The sequence below is a fragment of the Antennarius striatus genome, chromosome 5, assembly GCF_040054535.1.
Source record: "Antennarius striatus isolate MH-2024 chromosome 5, ASM4005453v1, whole genome shotgun sequence".
In the NCBI taxonomy this organism is placed as follows: domain Eukaryota; kingdom Metazoa; phylum Chordata; class Actinopteri; order Lophiiformes; family Antennariidae; genus Antennarius; species Antennarius striatus.
This window is the reverse complement of record NC_090780.1, coordinates 18,498,971-18,520,618: the sequence shown is the minus strand read 5'-3', so window position 1 is coordinate 18,520,618 and position 21,648 is coordinate 18,498,971. Positions and strand designations below refer to the sequence as shown.

Sequence of the window (21,648 nt, the reverse complement as noted above, 5' to 3'; positions counted from 1 at the left end):
CTTTAATAATCCCGGAGGAAACTCCAGACATTCTTTGAGGGAGATTAAGTTTTTAATACAGGATTTTTGCTACATCTCTATCAGGGATGGATGGGAACATTCCAAAACCTCTCCTCTGGTAATTCTATCATTCAAACATGTAACACATTGATAAACAGAAATGTCAAGAAAAAAAAACTGGCACTTCGAACTTCACGTCCAATATTTATTTTTTTTTTATTTGTTGCACTACACACTGAACTTTTAACACTGATGAAAATAAATGGGGCCAGTTCACAAGCAACATAAGAGGCGACCGGCAGACAGAGGGCGTCAGTCGGCACAGGACTTATTTCCCATTCTTAAAACATAAATTAAAAACACACAAGTTGAAATAAATAATTTATGTTACGATGCATTACTTCAGACGCTCAGGTGAGATGACATTGACCAGGAATTGTGACCTCCTTGTGAATCTGTTAGGACATATTTTATCATAGGGTATAAAAGAAACCAGTTGTAATCAGCGTCATTGTTTTTACTCTATGGATATGGACTGCTGTTGTCATTTTCTTTATGGATTGGAATGAAAATGCAAAAGCTCATAGTTCTGAATGAGCTAATTCTACCAGCACATAATGGCTCATTCAGGATTAATGCAAATCTCCTTAAAACCACTGCAATTTATCTCCACAGACAATCAAGCATAAGTGAAGTAACTTCACATCCATGGTCTTAAATCTTCACAATATTCTGAATGTCACCAAACGCACACATTCTTAGAACTGAAGTTAAATTACTGCTTTATCTTCCACTTATTTTTTTAGGCATTACACAAATCAGAATGTAGGTCATCATCATCATCATCATCATCGTGTTGTTCAGGCATGTAAAAGCTGCTACTGGTGTAAACCTTGCCTGATCTTCCACAGTCATGCAGATTCACACACGACGGACTTTAAATATCCAGGACAGGAGCCGATGTGTTCAGACCAATGTAAACTTGATAAATAAACAAACGCATTCACAACCATCCTCTAGGAATCATCCTTTGACGTAAAGCAATGAAAATACACAGCCATATCCGGTGCTACATGTTCAGCTCCCGTTTCTCAAACAGGATATTTCAAGGGGACTATGCACAAATTAAAGTAAAGAGACGGAAACTTTCCATATTTTGCTTGGGTGCAAAAAAATGTACAAAAAATACACATTTCACTTTGCATTCAGGCAATATGGAACAATTTTATGTACACTGGTATCACCACAACTGTTCTATGTGTCTGGACATATTCTAATTTCTTCTTTTGTGGTCACATTCACTGGTGAGGGCCGCCGCCTATGCATCCACTCACAGCAGGGTTAACAAGGACAGACACAAAGAAAGTGCACACTAACCCGTGAGCCGTTCTATCATTAGTCCTACGAACAGTTTCTCTATGTCTACTGGAGTCACAGCAGGTGAACCTAAATATTACTAAGTCATGTTTTTAAAAGCACGCCTCACATTATAAGCATTATCGGCACAAGGATGCGTTCAGGGGTGAGTGAAAAAGGATCTGCACAGGCTGATTATTAGAACACCGTGTTAACAGGCAACATGCAAAACTGTTTTTAGCTTATTTTAACTGAAAAAAAAGCAACAAAGTACTACAACTTTTGTGAAAAAGACAAACTTAAAAAAAATCAGTAACTGATCATACTATAAAAACGAGTGTTTTATCAGCAGCTTGATGGTTTAGCACAACTATCCTGTAAATATATAAACACAAGTCTCCTTCACGTTGGACATGTACACACAGGAAGAGGATGCAGAAATAAACAAAAGGAAGCAATGGCCAACATAAAACGTCCAATCTCCCACCGACCATTTATAGAGCTATATTCTGCAGAGGATGCACCGTTACAGAGTCTCCTTTTCACCATTCTATGTGTTTTGGTGGAACAGCTCCTGTCATTTCATTTTTGTTTCTGTTCTTCCACAGCATCTCACAAGTTTTTGCAAGTTTGTAAACCAAAATGTCCGCAAGCTTGTGACGGAAGCCAAACGAACAAGAAGCAAAAGTAACATGTTTTCCTTGGAGGTAATGTTTCTGCCGACAGTCGAGTTCTTCGCTGAACCAACTACTTAAACATCCTGCCATGGGAGGAACTTGCACAGAGTCGTTTCTCCAGACTTATTTTAACTATTATAAACCCTCTTTTTTTTCCCTATGTGCCCTTGCCAGCCATCAGCTTTCAACTTCTCTACCACCCTGGTCAGTTCTTGGCCTTAGTGCAGATTGCAGGAGGGAGATGTTCTTTTAAGGGGTGGGGTGCTACTGGATTTGACAAGCTGTAGAGGGAGCAGCCTGGCAGCACATGCAGGTGGGGTTGACTGCTTTGGGGGGGATCAGATCCAGGTCTTCATCATCTGGGATCTCGTCGAGACGGTACCCATCTTTTAGGAGCTGGATGTTCAGGTCTTGATTGATCTGCTGCAGAAGCGAAACAGGCAGAGGGGATACAGCATCAGCAGGGCTTTGGGACAATTTTGACAAACAGGCAAGGAATAACCTTCTTTAATTTGTTATTATGCTTGTTTTTCATGTTCAAAAATATGGTGATCAGAACATATTAAACAGCAGGTACGTGATGGTAATGAGGTGAGGTGAGAAACTGGAGGAGCACTGTAGATAATCGTTTCAAGGTGACTGTGACTACGAATGCTTGGAGGAGCCAGAATGCATTTTTGATTCAATGGGCGGCCTTATACCTGGTGTGGGTGGTGTGACAATGGAACTGGGTGATCGGGTGGGGTTGTCTGTGGATTCGTCGTATGATGCTGTTAAACAGAATAATGTGTGTATAGATACCTGGTCCCTCAGACATCTCACCTCGGCTGAGGAGTATCCTGACGAGGAATATCTGGACATGTCGAAGTCATCATCGCTGAAAGACACGAGACATCAGCAATTGGACTGAGTCGAAAAATAGAGGTGGAAGTCATAGAAACCAATGTTAAAAGAGGCGGTCTTTAAAAATGCTTATAATTTGAGACGTGACTTTTTTCTTTTTTTAGAACATTACTGGCTTTAAACATTAATGCATTCTGAGGCATACTGAATATACAGGTCATACAGGAGGAATATCATGCTAATGCTAATCTGCCTTTACAAACAGCACAGGGCAACATTGTCCAAATGCTGCATACGTGACTATGAACTTAACAAAGGGGTGTCATGCGTGATTGTCTGCCTCCTGCATCAAACGAGGGGGCTCATCTCAGTCAAATGAAGACCTGCTGGTGCAGGAAGCGAGCGCTCCCTCTGAGCTGCTTTCCCCCATCCAAATCCTCTAATCCTGTGCCTTGGGAGAGGCTCTGCCCCTTTGGGGATCCCTTCTGTTTGAGAACTCTCTCAACTTGCCATATGGATTAATGCACCATCAGGACACAGTGAGAGTAGGAAAATTAACTGTTAGTCGATTTCTCCTTTTTTCTCATTTCCAGCCTGAACAGTTTTCTTATCCGTCTGCACCAGACTTTAGCGGAGCAGAACTCGATGCCAGGAAACCAAATGCCTCACGTACCTGTCGGTGTCCAGTGCCACCAAAGGCTTCTCGTCTGGGCTCTGATCTAAGGAGGAGTAGCCTTTGTTTGGCACCACCAACCTGGAGAAAGTAAAATGGAACAAGAACAGCATTCAATACGTTTGTAGAATTTTCACCCTCTTACTAAAATACCCACCCAAAAAAATCCCCAAAGCTTTCCAGACATGTAGCATTAAAAGAGACAGACACTCCACACAAAACATGATCATTGCCAGAGCAGGGTGTTCTCTTTGCAGAGTACCGAAAAACAAATTGGTCTAATCTGTATCCCTCAGACTGCAGGCGTTCCCAGATTATCTTTCCTCTTCAGAGACTCGGAGGCCGGACCAGTCGGCATTTCTTATGTTTCCACTAATCCACCGGGGAGTGGGATTAGACAGATGAGCCAGTTGTCAATACAGCCGGCTGAGGAAGGTTTATACTCAGCACTTTGATTCTTTTATCACCATTCACATAAAAAAACATCCAATCTCCCCTTGTCTAAAAAGTCTTTATGTGGATTAAGCTAAAATGAGGAAATCTGATGATGTCCCCAGCAGACTTGGCAATAAATTCCACATTCAGCAGCAGGGAAACGCCGACTGCTGGAGACACTCTCTGAGGGGAGCAATTGTGGTTGAGTTCATGTCAAAGGATCAGGGAAACTGAAAGGCAGTAGAACCTGTTACCTTGTCCTGGCATTTTTCTTGGGTTGCTGATTGACGGGACTTCCCACAGTGCCGTTCTTCACCGACCCCTTCCTGGCGAGGTCTCTCTGTTTTTCTGGGAAACCACAAGAGATGAGGTCACCCACAAATGCATTGATGCATGATCATCAACAGGAGATTAATGTTTTTTTACTTCTTGAAAACTCACAAACATTTGTGGATAAAACTGTTTGGAAAATTATTTTTCCAGATATTAACCAGGGGGTTTTCTGGAAATATTATTTCTTCAACAACCATTTTGGAACAGCGTTCTTATGAGGACATAACTCCTCCTTTACAGTGTAAAGGTAGAACAATAACAGAACCTTAAAAATGTTCTGACACCTGTGACACTCCAGAAAAATTGCCACACTGGATGGTAAAACCTAAAAACGATGCTAGCAAACATCCTGCAGCGCATGTGTCAAACTCAAGGCCCGCGGGCCAAATGAATTAAAAGAATTTATGTTAAAACAGCGGAAAAAAGCAAACTTTTTTTTCTGTGCATTTGTAATATATGTATCTTGAATAATTAATAAATTCAGAGTTATTTAACATTACAGAGTATATATATATATATATATATATATATATATATATATATATATATATATATATAATACCTTACATTGAGTTACATTTAGTTACATTTCTAGGTTACATCTGGCCCTTTAAAGACAGCCATTATTCTGATGTGGCCCCTCGGTGAAAAGGAGTTTGCCACTCCTGTCCTACAGCATTGGATGTTATTTTGACGCATCATGGCGGAGCTTAGAATAAGTCATGCATTGATCTGTAGTGAACTGGCTACGATACCTATTTGGACCTGCAGCGGTGAGGGCTTGTAGTTCATTGCCACAGTCTCCCCTTTGCTGTCAGTGTCCACCTCTGTGGTGGAAGAAGTTGCCGGGTCCTAGGAAGAACACACAGCACAGACGGTATTAGGGAGCAACATCGATAACATGTGACATCTCATCATAGACCTCCAGAGCCCTGCTTGTGTCGCTGCTGCTGTGTTTGTTCATTGAGCTGGACACACTAGTAGTTCCAATCAACTTGTGCTATTCTGCCATTGGGCAGCTGAAGCTGAAAAGAGTCCTAAGGGCACAATCAAGTCAGCACCAAGAACTCCCCACTGAGTCATCACTGGGCTAACGCAGGCTGGACAATAAGCTCTTTCTTACAGTCTTTTTGTGTCCAACACCCTGGTGAGATTTCCCAAACCTATGTGCTACTATAGCTGCCTGGATTGCAGCATCAATAGACTCGAGTGTTCTGCCTGTGTCGCCAGCTCCATCTCTTTTTTTGTGTGTGTGTGTTAGCGGTGACGGCATGGGAGGAGACCGTGGGGGAACACAGGGGTTTGCTGTTGGAAGCACAGTTTCTCCAGACTGAAAGAGGGTGGATGGCCCCATGCTCAGCCCTCTCCACTGACAGAGATCCACATTATGTTGAAGCCACAGGCCTCTCCTTGTTGCGCTTCCGAGGGAATCTACAGGTCACATGGACGACAGCTATCAGGGAACGGGTTCTTAATAACTGTGATCTCACAAGAGAACCGGCTGCTATATTTAACATGATCCTCCAAGCAGTGAAATAACTGCAGCTGAAACTTGGAAATTTACAGCTGAAACAGAAACTCTCACAAGCCTGAGAGAAAGACGGACTAAAAATATTCAATATGGTAAAATTAAACCAATCATCAAGGGGTTACATGTCCAAAAGACACGTAGCAAATCTCGTCACGTTCATGGTTCATAAAAACTAATAAAAAGCTGGGAAGAACTACAGTGTTTCGGAAGATTAAAAGGGGAATATCAAACTGATCGGGTCTGAATTTATTTCATTCAAAGCCTTTCAGGGAAATTCAAATGAAATACTACAATGATTTGAGCTAATTCCATGAAACCAAACAGTTTCACAGACCCTGATAAAAAATTCATGAGTGTTGAACGGGGACACTGACAATGTCCTTTTAAATAACATTCGACAACACAATATAGTAAAGCTGCAAAGCACAGGTACTTCTGTTAGTTTCATTTATTCTACTGCACAAGTAGAATTCAGGACTAAAAAAAACGTCATTATCATCACTTTTAATTATTTCTCTTATTACGAAAGGGAAGTCCCGTTTCTCAACAAATTCCAGTGATAAAAACAGGCTGATGGGATTCTTTTAATAGGGCTGTGGTCTAATGAGGATGAATACACCTTTGATGGATACAGTTCTCTCATCCTCATCTGGCAGTGACACGTTGTTTACTTAACCGGAATAATCAATGAGAACGACAGTGGTGAATACATAACACACACTATTAGACACAAAGACAGCACAGTGTATGGATGAGGTCGTCCTGCCGTAACAAGCACAAACATGAGCTCTCTGTGTTCTGTGACGGTCTCTTCCCTCACATCACTGGACTCACCCGCTGGATATGTACTTCTTTATTCTTTTTTTCTTCACACATTCCTCCCACCGTGGAAAAACACAGTGATGAGATTCGGTCTTACTGTCTGTCAAATAAGTGCCTTAGAAAATTTCTCAGGAGAACCGGCAGTGGATCATGAAAGGGATTCTGTGTCTTCGCAACGGAATTGACTGCCAGATTTTAAATATGGGATGGAAGAAAATGTAAATATGAGCAGAACAGATCGGTGGAAAGCACGCAGCAGGTCTGTAAAAGCCCAATAGTTCGTTCAAACTGTATCCAAAACCAAATTGATAGCCCTGTCAAAAAAACACGTTTTGTTGCAATGTTAAAAAAATGGGAAAAGATTCTTGGATCAAGCTCTTAGTTTAGATATGCACCAAAATTTACCAGGATCCTCTTGAGCTGAAGACACTTCCTCGCAACACAAATATGGAAATCCAGTCAGCAGCTTTGGAGGAAGCAACAAAATACAGTAATAATAATAATCATATAATATAAACACACATGTGTACAAAAGCGTTGGTTCGCCTCTTTTATCTGGTAGATATGGCATCTCTGTAGTAGGATTTTTTTAAATATTTAAAATTCTTTGAAAAAGCGCCAACAGTTTAATCACTGATTTCCTTAACCCTAAGATTCGCCTTTCCACAAACTTTGATTGAAATCCTGTTAAATCTAAAAACACTCAGCAAGTAACAAACTGCAGCAATTACACATCTTTTGTTGACTGAGGTAATAGTGATATAATAATACTTATTTCAACAACAACATACAGTATATAAAAGGTATACATATTAACACATTGAATAAAGTGCAATGTAAGTCCTTAGACTCAACTGATATATCATTGACCCTATACTTTCTGCTAGATTATCTAAAACATTCAGTAAATTATGAGCCTATAAAACCACTATGATTAAGACCTGACCAGTAACACCTCCAGGTCACACACAGTCACTGGCCTTGACACACCCATGGTCTCTCTCCTTTCTCTGACACACACACACACACACACACACACACACACACACACACACACACACACACACACACACACACACACACACACACACAAACGGGTATATATATATATATATATATATATATATATACACACATACATATTTATTTTAAATGACCAAGCACAAGCTGATCAGCTTGATTTCATCAGCTGGTGCTTGTGTTGGTGAGTCCTTTATAGCATCTGATGATGAAGAGCCTCAAGGTTGCTGACATGGCACAGCCACCAAGCCATTGGTCGGATTATACATCATAGCCTCCCACTAGCCAATAAGATTGAATAGCAATATATCAGTTGACCCTTCAAAGAATTACAAGATATCCTCATTATAATGGATGGCTTGTAGGCTAAATGTGTTGTAAGGCAATCTATCAAAATTAAATGTATGCCTGAGAGAATATTTCATGCCCACAATGTCACTTAAAGGTTAATTAAAAATCCTTTACAAGATACTATACACAATCTTAAGTTTGAAACAACTTACTGACACACACTCTTTCATAGAAGAATGTTTCAGTTACATAAAATTCACTTCCAACCTGGAGCCAGCAGACAAGCACAACCATGCAGTTTAAGTTATCAGCATTAAATGTTCCACAGACACAGTAAAGATATTTTGAGACAGGCAGTCAGCTGACATGTGACATCATATTTCAGCACGCGGTTAAATGGATTTAATTTAATCTTATACTGTTTATATTTTCATTTTATACTGTTTATACTTTAATTTTTTTTTACTATATGTACTGTAAATGCTACATGTGTCTGTTAGTGTAGTGTATGTCTTGTGGTATGTTCTGTTTTGTTTTTTCCTGGTTTTATCTTTCTATTTATCTATCTATCTATCTATCTATCTATCTATCTATATTTACACAGTTTTATTTAACTACAGCATTTTAACAAGAATACAATATAAAATGTGCAGCTGTCAAGATTTTTAAGAGAAAAACGGATCACTTGAATTCTCACTGGATTAGAACATCGACTCCTCATAGGGAGACACAACTGTTTTTGCAACTCTAAAAACCGTTTGTTCTACCAGAAAAAATATGTTCATTACATGATTTCTGCTGGGTTTAACCTTCAAAGCAATGCTGGGGTATCACAGATAAGGAACAGCAGAGCTTTAAGGTCTACCCATGTCTTAAGGCAATCCCTAAGGCAATCATTTAAAAAAAAAAAAGAAAGAAAGTGGCATTTGTTTGTCACAGCTTTATTTGAAGTCTGAAGAATAAATCCGACATAGCAGAATTATCACCAATAATAATACAATATATTATAAACTTAACAAGAAATGTACGGAATAAAAACAGTGAATCAATTTGTTATGTAAAACCATGACTTATCAATCCATTCCAGATCTTGACCATCAGGTTAAGCCTATTTTGTTCCTATAATGTGAAACAAACTGGGATACCCAACAAGAGTGCAGTGGAGAGCCTGAGATGCTATCACTTCACATGAAAATAGTTTCCAGGTCATAATTAATGATCTTTCACAGATACTATATTTGAAATCCACTAGAATTACTCTGAATGTGTATTATTTACACTCCATATTGTAACTTACTTCACCGTAACATCACAGTGATAAAGAATCTATATGTTCATCTCCCAAAGCCAGAACAAGATCCAAACATGCACAGCAGCAGAACATCCAGACTGTTGAATTTTATTTTGATTAGCCTCGAAAAAAAATGTTCAAAAAATGGGGAAAATCTGCCTCAAATAATTGTGGGCTTTCCTTTGCGAGAGATCAACCTGACGTATCTTACAGACACACTGACAAGAAGTAAACAAACACGGGTAAACACAAACAGCAACATCTTACAACGAGGTAATAAAGCATAGACAACATTACTGGCGATGGATGGAGTGTGACGATGGATGTCCATCCGCAGGGTTACAGTCTATGATGCCGGTTTTGGACAACTAACAGACCCCAAATTACACGTCACCAAATGACGACACGTAACATCCGTGTGCGAAAATGATGTGAACTAGCACATACTGACGTCGTTTTTTGTTTTTTTTGTTTGTTTTTTATTAAATCACGATTTGTGTAAAGTGCGATGTCGAATTTAAAAATTCGATCTCGATTTATTTTTTAATTATAGTTATTATTTATTGGTGAATAAAATTATTCTATGGAGACAAATCTAGCGTTAGCTGCTATCCCCTGTACCATAATCAATCTAAACGCATCTCAAAGCCCTAGTTTGTCCCGCAGCTATCAGTTAGCTCTCACTTGCAGATTATGTGGCACAGCTGTCGATATAAACCGCATAAAACTCAAAGGAACGTGTTTTCGTCTGCATGCAATACCTTGATTTGCATAGGGTGTTTTTGTCTTTCCTCTTACCAAAGGCTGTGTCTCTCCGTTGACAGGAGGCACTTGGAACCGGTCGATTTCTTCCATCATTTTTGGAAAACGGTTTCAGAAGCGATTCAACAGTCGAGGAAAACAGGAGTTAAGTCTAACTATTCCAGTCTATGACGCTTGATGGTCTGGATTCTCCGTTTTTAGCATGATAGCGGTTCGTTTTCCTCCATCCTGTCAGAGGTGACTCGACAGCAAGAGAGCAGTACCACCCTACTTCCGGGTTTAGAGCCCGTACATGACAAGTCTGACCAATCACAGACGAGGATATATTGAAATGCGAAGTGAAGCAGTTCCGAGCCTTAATGGTGGATTTAAATATCTAACAGATATTCATCCAACAGATATTTAAACAGCATGTGTAAATGCTAAATGTCAATAGTAGATACTCTATATTGAATATATTTGTTTTACTTCATATTTCCGTGTTCGAAAGCACCGCAGATCCTGTAATTTAGGGATATATGATATTTATTTACTTGCAAATATATACATATAAACTTATATAAATTGTTCATAAGAGATTAGGTAGTTAAAAAGTGTATGAGCATCGTTTGTTGGGAACTATCTTGACTTGTTCGTCAACAGGAGTGGGTCTCGTTGTCTTGGTAACCTACATACAACAGAAAGCAGCTGCAGCAGCACAGTGTTCTGCTCGTTAGAACACAAACCTACATACCGGACTGAGGGTGAAGTCATTTTGCTAGAATTTTTTTCCCCGCAATGCCTAATAATAACTTGAGAAGGGTAAATGCCAACTTTGTTTTATTAAGAGTGGAAAATGCATTTTATAGACGTTCAACTACTTTGATTTGTTTTCACACAGAGCTCAGTTCTTCAGAGGGTACCTGGAGCAAAGTCTACCAAAGCCTCTAGTAAGAAAAAGGTAAGAACAGAAAAATAAACTGTGTGCAACTTGTTTTGTCTTTTTGGGGGGGGGGTTTTGAGGATTAATTTTGTTGTTGAATATTTAATATGTTCTTGATCAATTGAAAAATGTTAAACCTCAAACTTAAATAATTAAGAAGATAAAAGTAAGGTTTTGGCTTTCCCAGGAGATTATCTATCTGTGTACACTTTTTAAACCACTATGTATTAGTATGCAGTGTTGTGTAACTAAATGAAAAATGACATTTTTTCCCCCATGTCACTTGTTGTTGTTTTTTTCATCTGATAATAATACATAAACAACTCAAATCTGAAAAATAATCATTTCTGATGCAAAAATTAAAAAAAAAAAACTGACCAATGTAGCTGCCTTTCTATTGGAAGTTTTTTCCCACTCTATGCTCTATTTCACACACGTGTATATGTACAGGCCCTAGCACCCACACAAGGGGCCTCTCCTCCATGCAAATGGAGGAGAGGATGATAACAAAGCATCAGACAGCTCTTTTCTGGTGCACCCCAATTTTTGTCCAATCCTTGCCTGATCTTCTGAAAATCTGTTTTAAGATTTTGATTATTAAAACTATTTAAGCGGACTCTTCCCCTGGTGTACTGCATTTGGATCCTGACCACACATACATGTGACAGATGGAACTTTGTCCTGCACAAAAATCAGTCTTCTTGAAAGACGTTAACTATTTCATATACCTCTGCTTTTAAAATGTCTTGTAAGAACTGGATGTAGGTTTGGAAGTTAATTGTGAGTTCATCTTCAGTCAAAAAGGTCAAACCAGAACAATTTTAATAATACCAGCCCATATCAGCCGGGTCTTTACAATTCATCCTGTGTGTATTGTTGAACGGTGGTCAGGTTTTAACCTTCCTGACCCTGGTCATGTCTCTGAGCACTGAATACCTTATACTCCTGGGCACTCCAGGTAGATTGCACTGGTGTGTAATGGGTTCCTGGAGGTTTATGGGTTCCTGGTAGCTTCACCTTTGATTCTTTATAAACCTTCTTCTTTTCTTTCGGCTTTTCCCTTCAGGGGTCGCCACAGCGAATCAGTTGCCCCCATCTGACCCTGTCTTCTGCATCCTCTTCTCTCACACCAACTACCCTCATGTCCTCTTTCACTACATCCATAAAACTTCTCTTTGGTCGTCCTCTAGGCCTCCTGCCTGGCAGTTCAAAACTCAGCATCCTTCTACCAATATATTCACTATCTCTCCTCTGGACATGTTCAAACCATCTCAGTCTGGCCTCTCTGACTTTATCTCCAAAACCTCTAATATGTGCTGTCCCTCTGATGTACTCATTCCTGATCCTATCCACCTCTTTTCCACACTCTCCATTGCTCTGTACTGTTGACCCTAAGTACTTAAAATCCTCCACCTTCTTGATCTCTTCTTCCTGTAACCTCACTCCTCCACTTGGGTCCCTCTCATTCACACATATGTACTCTGTCTTACTGCAGCTAACCTTCATTCCTCTCCTTTCCAGGACAAACCTCCACCTCTCTAGCTTCTCCTTCACCTGTTCCCTGCTCTCAGTGCAGATCACAATGTCATCTGCAAACATCATAGTCCATGGAGATTTCTGTCTAACCTCGTCTGTCAGCCTGTCCATCACCATAGCAAACAATAAGGGGCTCAGAGCTGATGCAGTCCCACCTCCACCTTGAACTCCTCTGTCACACCTACAGCACACCTCACCACTGTCTTACAGTCCTCATACATGTCCTGCACCGCTCTCACATACTTCTCTGCCACTCCACAAAAGCCACCTCTTCTAGTCTTTGTTCTCTCTCATTTTCCACGTTCATCAACTCTTCAAAGTACTCTTTCCATCTTCCCATCACACTATTGGCACCTGTCAATAGACTTCCATCCCTATTCTTAATCACCCTAACCTGCTGAGCGTCCTTCCCATCTCTTGTCCCTCTGTCTTGCCAACCTGTATAGATCAGTCTCTCCCTCCTTACTGTCCAACCTAGCATACAAGTCATCATAAGCCCCTTGTTTGGCCTTTGCCACCTCTACCTTCGCATTACGCTGCATCTCCCTGTACTCCTGTCTACTCTCCTCAATCCTCTCAGTGTCCTTCTTCTTCTTAGCTAACCTCTTTCTCTGTATACACTCCTGTACCTCCTAATTCCACCACCAAGTCTCCTCATCTACTTTCCTTCCAGATGACACACCGAGTACTCTCCTACTGTCTCCCTGATCACATTACCTGTAGTTGTCCAGTCATCTGGAAGCACCCCCTGACCATTCAGAGCCTGCCTTAACTCCTTCCTAAAAGTCATGCAACACTCCTCCTTTTTTAGCTTCTACCATTTCATTTTCTGCTCTGCCTTTGCCCTCTTTATCTTCCTCACCACCAGAGTCATCCTACACACCACCATCCTATGCTGTTTGACTACAGTCTCGTCTACCACTACTTTGCAGTCACTGATCTCCTTCAGATTACATCGTCTACAGAAGATGTAGTCTACCTGTCTGTCCCTACCTCCACTGTTATAGGTCACCCTATGTTCCTGCCTCTTCTGGAAGAAAGTATTCACTATAGCCATTTCCATCCTTTTTGCAAAGTCTACAACCATCTGTCCTTCTGCATTCCTCTCCTGGATACCAAACCTGCCCATAACCTCCTCGTCACCTCTGTTTCCTGCACCAACATGTCCATTGAAGTCTGCACCAATGACAACTCTCTCACTTCTAGGTATACTCTGCATCAATTCATCAAAGTCCAACCAGAATTTCTCCTTCTCCTCCAGCTCACATCCTACCTGTGGAGCATACCCATTAACAATATTAAACATCACGTCTTGTATTTCTAGCTTCAGACTCATCACTCTATCTGACACTCTTTTTACCTCCAGGACATTCCTAACAAACTCCCCCTTCAAGATAACTCCTACTCCATTTCTCTTCCTATCTACACCATGATAGAACAACTTGAACCCTGCTCCTAAACTTCTAGCCTTGCTACCTTTCCACCTGGTCTCTTGGACACACAGTATGTCTACCTTCCTCCTCTGCATCATATCAACCAACTCTCAACCTGTCATAGACCCAACATTTAATATCTCTACTCTCAGTCCTATACTCTTGGCGTTCCTCTTCTCTCTCTTCCTACGAACACACTTTCCTCCTCTCTTTCTTCAACCAACAGTAGTCCAATTTCCACCGGCACCCTGTAGGTGAACAGCATCGATGGCGGTGATTGTTTACCTGGGCCTCAACCGTTCCGGCATGGAAGTCATAGTTTTAATTCGCATTTTTGATTTAGCAAAAGTTTTACGCTGGATGCCCTTCCTGACACAACCCTCTGTATTTATCCGGGCTTGGGACTGGCACAATAAGACACTGGCTTGTGCCCTCTTGCAGCATCTTTGGCTTGTAAACTTGCACTTTTTTTCTCAACATATTTCTTGCAACCCTGTTCACTAATTGCAATAAAGCATTTGATGGTTCTGTGATAATGCCCCAACCTCTTAGCAATGTCAAGAGAGCTGTATTCCTCTGAAAGACTTTTTTTTACAATTTTTGTGTTTTCAAATTGTTGAGAACTCTTTTTTGGCACATTTTTCCAGAGGAAAAGAACCTGCTTAATAAATAATTCACACACCCCGCCCTCTCTGTTTACAGAAATATACATCACCTGATATGCTTAAATCCACTAGCATTCCGGTTTATACAGCATGGAGTTGGAAAATATGTATAAACATTATGATACATGGTGAAAATAGTACTGACTTGCTAATAATTGTGTACACAGTGTAGGATAGTTTGACATGAACATTAAGTAGAATAAACTTTAAAAAGGTGTACTTTTTTTTTACGTTATTGTCTGTAACCTCTCAGGATGATGATGACGGTGTGGATGTGGGGGACACATGGGATGAATGGTCTCATGGGAAGGCACTTATTAAGCCTTCAGACCAGCTGGAGCTCAGTGATGCTGTAAGTACAGTAGATAGAGACCCTCACCCTCAGTTCTTCCATGTGAGTCATCTACCTATTTCTTCTTGATGAAATTGGTTGAGCCTGCAACAGTTGTGTGTGTGTGTGTGTGTGTGTGTGTGTGTGTGTGTGTGTGTGTGTGTGTGTGTGTGTGTGTGTGTGTGTGTGTGTGTGTGTGTGTGTGTGTGTGTGTGTGTGTGTGTTTGTAAATGTAATTATTCCATCTTATGCTTTCTCTCATCACCAATGTCATTAGGAGCTCAAAGAGGAGATTACAAGAATCTTGACTGCAAACAACCCACATGCGCCCCAAAATATTTTTCGCTACAACTTTAAGGTGAGAAAGTTATACTCAAGATAAATCTCTACTGAAGTTACTTCATATTCCACATTATTTCATGATGAAAAAATGTTCAGGATTCTCTGACAACTATTCATATTTAATAGATGACGGTGAATTATTTCACACAGATTCTTTCATCTGATTACTTGTAATTAGCAACAAATATTTTCTTCTCTTCTGAGCAAATCCAACAGATTTCTCTCTTCACCATTCTTCGCATTTCTTGCATCAACCAGGAACGTTCTTACAAGTCTACCAGTGTTGTGGATCAGATGGCGGTTCTTTTTGTGTTGGAGGGTAATCTTGTGCATCAAGATTCTGAAGAGGCTCGTAGACTGAAGGCCAAGGAGATTCTCACTGAAGGTACAGGATCAAGCATGCTGCAAAAAATATTTTGCTACTAAATTATTCCGGAATAATTGCTCTAAGTGTCCCAATGTGTGGTTTCATAGTATATGCAGTGCTGTTCTATTCTGCTGCTGTTCTCTTCTCTCCTGTAGAATGAATAAAGTAATATTCTTAAAGGAAAATTAATGATGTACTTTTTTATTAGGCTGTTTTCTAATATTTTAAGTAATATTTTAATTAATATTTTAAGTAAATTTAAAATACTTTAATCCCCAGGCTTTCTTTCTTCTTTCTTTTATTGTTCATTCATTAATTTATATTCAAAACCGGCTTCTTTCACTGTCCTGGGTTTCTGGAGCCTATTCCAGCAGACTTGTGGCATGAGGCAGAAACACTCTGGGTGTGACGCCAGTGCAACGTGGAGCCACAAGTAGAAAGACAAACAAGCACACACACTCACACCTATGGGCAATTTGAGACTGGCCTTTTCTTGTATTACATCCCGCTTCAAAGCAGTGATGCATTGTAATTGTCACAGTTTGTGTGTTCATCCATTTGTTTGTTGGTTCGTTCGTTCGTCTGTTCATTTGCCCACCAAATATCTTCGCAATTGTTGCAGATAGAAAGATGAAACAAAAAGCGCATCACTCAGGCAGCAAAGGGGATGAAAAAGGAGATGATGACCTTGACCTTTAGAAAACTAGGTCAAGGTCAAAACTAGGTCAAGGTCAAATTTCACTCAGGAACCGAATAAGATGGAGAGACGAGGGAGAAGGCCAGTGTGAGTGAAATAGATGATGGATGGATGGATGGATGGATGGATGGATGGATGGATGGATGGATGGGAAATTGTACATATCCACATATCTAGGAGAAAAAGAAACACTGACATCACAGGACATACCACAAGACATACACTACACTAACAGACACATGCAGCACTAACAGGACTTATATACTAAACTATAACTAAAATATATACAGTATAAAATTAAAATATAAACAGTATAAAATTAAATAAAAAAATAAACAGTATAAAATTAAAATATAAACAGTATAAAATTAAATTAAATCCACTCGACTGCGTGCTGACCTCGCCACCTCCCCCCCGCTCCTCCTGAGAGAGTCATTGTACCCCCTGATGGCACGGGGCCCGAAGGAGGACCTCAGCCTCTCTGTGGAGGCGCTGTGTGACAGCAGTCTGCCACTGAAGGTGCTTCTCTGCTGGGAGAAGGTGGTGTGGAGGGGGTGGCTGGGAGTTGGTCAGAGCACTGGCTTTGATCTTTGACCTATGCAAGTAGGTAAGGTTAAAATTTTGTATTCAGGGGTGTCGCGGGATGTTGCCGTCTGTGAGTGCCTTGTAACACCCCGCTTCAAAGAGGTGATGTATTGTGATTGTCTGTGTTCGTGTGTTCGTCCATTTGTTCGTTCGTTCATTTGTCCACCAATTATCTTTACAACCGCTGCAGACAAAAAGATGAAACAAAAAGCACATTACTCAAGTAGCAAAGGGGAGGAAAATAAGATGATGACCTTGACCTTGAGAAAACTAGGTCAAGGTCAAATTTAAACTTTTGTACACTCAGGAACCGGATAAGATACAAAGACAGAGGAGATGGCCAGTGTGAGTAAGTGCTAGTGCATAGCTTTGACCTGCTCTGAAAGGTCAAAGCTATGCACTTGTCAGGTACTACTTTCAGGGTACCCAAGCCTACCCTTTGTGGGATGTTGCAGTCTCTGACTGCCTTGTTAGATTTGATTTGATATGTTCATTTTGTAAGCAGTCAAATATTGACCTGATGTTTCTGATGTCCAGAGACGTTAACGGATGAAAATGGAATGAAACAGGACGAAGAGAAATCAGAAACACCGGTAAAACTGTTTTGCTGATCTGTTTTTGAGCCTAAGCAACCTTAATTTTTGACCATAATTATCCATATCAGATAATGTTTAATAGTGAGGTGATCATCAAAGTTTCATCAAGAGGTCAATAAGTCAAGAGTTATGGCTTGAAAGCTAAATTTTCCCCCCTCTTAATTTTCTACAGGCAACACCGATAGAAGATGGAGGGGAGGTGGAGGAAGCTGGAGAGGACGACAGACCAGACAGCGTTGCTTCCAAAATGGACAAAAGGGAAACAAAAATTACAAACCAGTTCAACTTCAGTGAGAGAGCTTCTCAAACTCTTAATAACCCTCTCTGGGTAGGAAGAAGGTTAACTTGTTTCCTGCTAGAAAAGAATCTTGTGTGTTAAAATCACAACTCACGTTTTTCCCAATTATTTACTAATCTATAATGTGTAAAATAGAAAATGTAATATTTAAAGGTTTGAAATAATAGATAATAATGATGTCTGCAAAGTGAAGTATTAAGAGCCTGATGCCACAAGAGTTTCTGAAGAGTACTTTTTATTCTCCTGCAGGAAAGAAGCTGCCAGACTGAACCTCCTCCACGCTGTAGCTTTTCTGCAACCGCTAATCAGGTATTGGATTATTTTACTTATTTAAATGAGTTGTTAAAGCCAGACTTCTTGTCACACACTCGAACATCAGTAAATATTTGTACCATGATGAGCTAATTTGAATGACTCCTTCACAGTGGGAGATCTATGATGCGTATGTGGAGGAGCTGCAGAAACAGGAGAAGAATAAAGACAAGCAGAAAGGTATACTATCAAAGAAAGATATCGACAAAAGCAAGAAGAAGACGATGCTGATGGAGATTCAGGTAAAGTCTATGCTGATGCATTCTTGTCTAAATAAAGCACAATAATATATACACTACTGTACAGCATGTTGAAGAAATCTGTTTGGAGCTAATGTTGTAAAAGCACAAATCTCTTGCTAATGTGTCATTGCTGTGTCTTATGTTTATCTATAATGTTTTTATTTTAGAATGATGACATCACCAGAATAGGCAAAGCATCCAAGATCTTTGAACGGATGGTCAATCAGAATACATTTGATGGCATAGCACAAGGTATGTTATGTAAATACTGATTTAAAGGCTAACAATTACTTGGATTGATGTAGAAGTTGCTACACTCAGTCATCTCGTTGGTTCTCCATTCTCCCTCCTCTTTCAGATTTTAAATATTTTGAGGATGCTTCTGATGAGTTCAGGGACCAGGAAGGAACTCTCCTGCCTCTGTGGAAGTTCCAATATGATAAAGCAAAAAGACTGTCTGTCACTGCCCTCTGCTGGTTGGTTTGATGTTGACATTCATGTGGACTAACGTTCATTATTATTCTGAGAGGAGCTATGGAGCTGCAGATGCCCTACTATCATGAAATTTAAAGCCAATTACATTTGTTAACTGCCTGTTCATATGTGTCAAGACCAATTAAAGTTTTATAAACAAATAAAATTTCATTGATAATACATCACAATTAGCTTTTCAGCTGCTCATACAGTACAGTATTGGTGACTGATGCACCTGTCCTCAACAGGAACAAGAAATACCAGGATCTTTTTGCTGTGGGAATGGGATCATGTAAGTATAGAATAGTATAATAATTTTTTTTAAAATAATAATAATAAAAAAGAAGTCATAAATAAGGAATTTAGTTACATTGCTGAACAGACTCTGATTAGACCTAATTCAGTGGTATTCACATATTTACATCCATCCTTCTCTGTTTTTCTCTACTAGATGATTTCTGTAAACAAGGCTGCGGCATGCTCGTCTTCTACTCATTGAAGAACTCTGCCTTTCCAGAGTACATTTATAACACCAGTTCTAGCATCCTATGCCTCGACATCCACGAGGAGCATTCCAACCTGGTTGCAGTTGGGTTCTATGACGGCTGTGTGGCTGTCTACAACTTAAAGGAGAAGGGAATGGAGCCGGTCTATAAGAGTACAGCTAAGACTGGTAAACACACTGACCCTGTCTGGCAGGTGAGATTAAGAGAAGAAAACTACTAATTCCTTAAACCTGCAGTGATGCTTATAATACTATTTTAATAGTATTTTAAACTAACTGAGAATTAAATTAAATGATACAAAAGCAAACGTATTTCCTTATTCAGGTGCTCTGGCAGAAAGATGACATGGACAATAACCATAATTTTTATTCTGTGTCATCTGATGGCCGAGTTGTTTCCTGGACACTCGTTAAGGTTAGCCAAGAAATTATATTAATTTACACATATTCTCTCAATGGTGCTCTCATTTGGTAAAGTTGTCTCAACAGATATTATCCCAACACAATGGAACTACAATGCAACTCTCAAGATGCAAATTACATCATTTTCATATGCATTAGATAAATTAGTCCGCATGGTTGCTGACATTCAGTTTGTTCATGCTTCTGTTTTAGTGTTTTTTACAATTTGCATATGTATTTCCACATTACTTCATGACATCCTGTTTGCACGTTTGCAGAATGAGCTAGTCTTTACAGACATCATCAGACTGTCACTAAATGGTGTATTCTCTGAGTGGCCAGAAGGTGCGGATCAACCAAGTATCGGTAAATTCATCTTCATGTCATCTTCGAGAGAAGAATCTGGGCACTGCATTTCACTTTTACACTGCTGTTACTCATCGAGACTACAGCACTCCAATATTATCTCAGAGTAGATTTGCCTCCATTTGTCAATGATTTATCAGTGGGTGTGTAATTTATGTGTTTGATCCCTCTTGTTCACAGCCTGTGGAACATCATTTGACTTCCACAGACAAATCGACTTTCTATTTGTAGTTGGCACGGAAGAGGGGAAAATATACAAGGTATGTGTCAAAGCTTCAGCAATATTGGCTTTAGCTGGGTGTATACTGTACTTTAGGTCACTTAATCAATTAGAAATTTTTATTGGTGTTAAAACACTCAGGTAGATAGATGTGTCTCCATAAAACACAATACATCCTGTCTTAATTTTGATAAATTAATCAGACTTTCTCTCGGGTAAACACATATGTTTTAATTACTTCTCCTCATTCCCTTTGTTTGAGTCATCACAGTCAATATGTTATTATTTTGTGGAATTATCCAGCTTTTGCACTGTTTATAATTTAAAGTTTTATTTTGTCCTTGTCAGAAACAGATAGAAATAATTCCAGCACAGAGCCACGTTAGTTTAACAGAAGTGCATCTTATCATGCAAATAAAGGAGCTCCGCAATCATGAACAACAAAACAAGCTTGGGGATTTATCCATACTGTTTTGACAATTATCCCTTAATAGAGAAGGCTGCAGTTGTTGTTTTTTTATTTTTTATTTATTTAAAAAAAATTTGTTTTTTAATCATCATAGTCATTATATAACCAGAAAGACCAAAATACTTAAACAATAAAGTCATATGAAAATATAAATACAGTATATCATAAAAATAAAGAACTATGAAAATAGAAATTCTTACTTTATCTCACATTTTACCAGATAATGTCAAAAGAACTAAATATTTATGACAGTGTCATTAAAGTTTACGGCTAGGTCTGTGTGTCAGTGAAACCTGCAATGTTGGGTAGTATTTATTAGTTTGTAAAAAAAAATTTAAACAAAATGCTTATTTCAAATTTTTATATAGATTAAGCATTAATCGTAGTGGTAGTAAAATCTGGAGTAATACCATTGTCGCTAATTAGCATTAGCGACATAACGTAATCATATTTTCATTATTATTAATGCTTAAAACGTTGACTTAACTGTCAAAGGAGCAAGCTGATTGTAGGCTTAGTCAAACGGTCAGTTTGTGTAAGTTGTGTGGGAGAGTATGTCTAGAAAGGAAGCTGACACAAGAAACCCTCTAAAACACCTCTCAACCAAAACCAATTGTTTGATAAAGGTACGAGTTTTACAACAAAACAGGTACAGTCTCCTTATGTCCAGAATTTCTGAGGTAAAGTTAGAATAATGAGGCCTCAAGAGCCGTTAGATGGAGTTTTCATTGGCTATTCCTGAGCCAGAAATGTGCAGTACTTCCTTCTGCTTCAAAATTAGCATCAGTATGACCAGCATAAATTAAAAGTAATTGATGCAGGAAAGTTTAAAACAAGATAATTAGGAAAAAA

The 21,648-nt window shown here is 39.4% G+C and overlaps 2 protein-coding genes across 5 annotated transcripts in view; one reads left to right on the top strand and one right to left on the bottom strand.

Annotated features, from left to right (window-relative positions):
- Positions 1–76: 76 nt before the first annotated feature.
- On the bottom strand, positions 77–10,365 carry fam219aa (family with sequence similarity 219 member Aa). Of its 2 annotated transcripts, XM_068316234.1 has the most exons (6): positions 10,071–10,321; positions 5,073–5,169; positions 4,239–4,332; positions 3,550–3,630; positions 2,856–2,910; positions 77–2,456 (listed from the first exon to the last, which is right to left on the bottom strand). In XM_068316234.1, exons 1-6 carry the CDS (start codon positions 10,128–10,130, stop codon positions 2,298–2,300), a joined length of 546 nt encoding a protein of 181 aa, XP_068172335.1. In that variant the 5' UTR covers positions 10,131–10,321; the 3' UTR covers positions 77–2,297. The 2 variants fall into 2 exon arrangements, with proteins under 2 accessions (XP_068172335.1, XP_068172333.1); XM_068316232.1 differs by lacking the exon at positions 77–2,456 and having other exon boundaries at positions 2,464–2,910; positions 10,071–10,365.
- A 222-nt stretch (positions 10,366–10,587) lies between these two features.
- Positions 10,588–21,648, top strand: part of dnai1.2 (dynein, axonemal, intermediate chain 1, paralog 2) — a 32,050-nt gene continuing 20,989 nt past the window's right edge. For all 3 annotated transcript variants that reach the window (XM_068315359.1, XM_068315358.1, XM_068315360.1), the window contains exons 1-16: positions 10,588–10,835; positions 10,915–10,974; positions 14,844–14,942; positions 15,199–15,279; positions 15,522–15,648; positions 17,450–17,505; positions 17,681–17,836; positions 18,056–18,115; positions 18,232–18,360; positions 18,528–18,612; positions 18,719–18,836; positions 19,083–19,126; positions 19,286–19,533; positions 19,665–19,754; positions 20,020–20,107; positions 20,288–20,367. In XM_068315359.1, coding sequence (XP_068171460.1) covers positions 10,812–10,835; positions 10,915–10,974; positions 14,844–14,942; positions 15,199–15,279; positions 15,522–15,648; positions 17,450–17,505; positions 17,681–17,836; positions 18,056–18,115; positions 18,232–18,360; positions 18,528–18,612; positions 18,719–18,836; positions 19,083–19,126; positions 19,286–19,533; positions 19,665–19,754; positions 20,020–20,107; positions 20,288–20,367 — 1,545 coding nt within the window. In that variant the 5' untranslated portion in view covers positions 10,588–10,811. The remainder of the gene's footprint in view (positions 10,836–10,914; positions 10,975–14,843; positions 14,943–15,198; positions 15,280–15,521; positions 15,649–17,449; positions 17,506–17,680; positions 17,837–18,055; positions 18,116–18,231; positions 18,361–18,527; positions 18,613–18,718; positions 18,837–19,082; positions 19,127–19,285; positions 19,534–19,664; positions 19,755–20,019; positions 20,108–20,287; positions 20,368–21,648) is intronic.